At 57.9% G+C, this 1522-nt stretch overlaps 1 protein-coding gene across 1 annotated transcript in view; it reads left to right on the top strand.

Annotated features, from left to right (window-relative positions):
• Positions 1-519: 519 nt before the first annotated feature.
• Positions 520-1522, top strand: part of MAA_01290 (Reverse transcriptase) — a gene marked incomplete at both ends in the record, with an annotated part of 4152 nt that continues 3149 nt past the window's right edge. The window contains 2 exons of the mRNA XM_007819288.2: positions 520-1125; positions 1158-1445. Of these exons, the coding sequence (XP_007817479.2) occupies positions 520-1125; positions 1158-1445 (894 nt within the window). The remainder of the gene's footprint in view (positions 1126-1157; positions 1446-1522) is intronic.

Raw genomic sequence — 1522 nt, forward strand, 5'->3', positions numbered from 1 at the left:
AAGATACCCTTCGCCCAAGTAGTCACGCTGGAAGAAGCAGAGGACGCTACAATCAAGACGGGCAACACCTCGCCCAGAGCTAACAACATCACGGTCAAGCTGCTGCAAACAGTATGAGACATCATTGGGGGCACGTCTGTCGCCTCTATCTGGGATGCCTAACGGTTGGCCATAACCCTGGAGGGTTCTGAGAAGCAGGAGTGGCCATGATCCCCAAGGCGGGAAAGAGAAATCTGTCGACCCCCAGGGCATGGCGCCCTATTTCTCTGCTCTCCTGTCTTGGGAAGGGCCTTGAGCGGCTGATCGCTCGCCGCCTAGCGTGGGCATCGATTCATTATGCAGTCCTCCACCCACAGCAAGCCGGCGCGCTCCCGAAACGGTCGGCCGTCGACCCAGTCGCCCCTCTGTACAGGGAAATCTGTGGAAGAAACATCACGAACAGCGTCGGAATATCTTCAAGAGCTCGTGAACTGGGGCGCTGCCAACGGCATTTAATTCGACCCAGGAAAGACAGAAGTCATGCACTTCTCACCGAGGAGGCGGAAAACCGAGCCGCCTGTCCGCCACGGTGACGTGGAGAAGCAACCAGAGGCAGCCATGCGCTGGCTAGGCCTGTGTCTAAACAGGAAGTTGACATTCAAGACACATGTCGAGAAGTGGACAGCCAAGGCCCAGACGGTCGCCCACCACCTCCGGAGCCTAGGGAACACCCGGCGCGGCGCCCTGCCGAGCGCTGTGCAGAGGGCAGTCAGAGCCTGTGTCGAGCCGATACTGCTCTTCGGCGTAGAAGCGTGGTATCCAGGTACAACGTCGCCACGCTGGAGACGACCATCAAAGGAAGGACCGTCCAGAGTCCAGCAGCTTGCGCGGAAAATGAGCAAGGCTCTCAAGCAGGCCATCCGAGCCATTCTCCCAACCTGGAAGACCACACCGATCGCTGTCTTGCACCGAGAGAGCGGCATACCCCCCGTCCACCAACTTCTGGAGGCAAGACGTCTTCGCTTCTCTGCTCGCATCAAATCACTGGACTATGCACACCCTCTGGCCAAACGCACCGCCGAGGGGACCATGCACATCCTCTGGCCAAACGCAGCACCGAGATTGCGCCTCGGCCCATCATCAAGTGTATCAAGCTGAAATACCAACTTCCGCCAAAGGCCTTCCCAACTCGGCTGAGGAGGACGAACAAATTGCTGGCGAACTGCCAGCGCCCTGTACTTGTCCCACGGAAGTACAGAAGCGAAACACCGCAGCCGCTTCAAACTGCATCCAAAGAAGACTCAGCCAAACACTTTCTCGATTGGCTACAATCCATCCCGCCGTCTACACTCATTGTATACTCAGACGGCTCGCTGTCCCCTACCGGTGCAGCTGGTTATGGCTTCACTGTCCACCAGAACGGACATTCAATCCGCCATGGGGCCGGACGCCTCGGTCCTGCCGAGGTATTCGATGCTGAGGCTAAAGGAGCGCTGGAGGGCCTCAAAGCTGCTCTTAATCTTCCTCAGTCCGTCACACAGAA

This window comes from Metarhizium robertsii (genome assembly GCF_000187425.2).
Source record: "Metarhizium robertsii ARSEF 23 chromosome Unknown MAA_Scf_13, whole genome shotgun sequence".
Taxonomy (NCBI): domain Eukaryota; kingdom Fungi; phylum Ascomycota; class Sordariomycetes; order Hypocreales; family Clavicipitaceae; genus Metarhizium; species Metarhizium robertsii.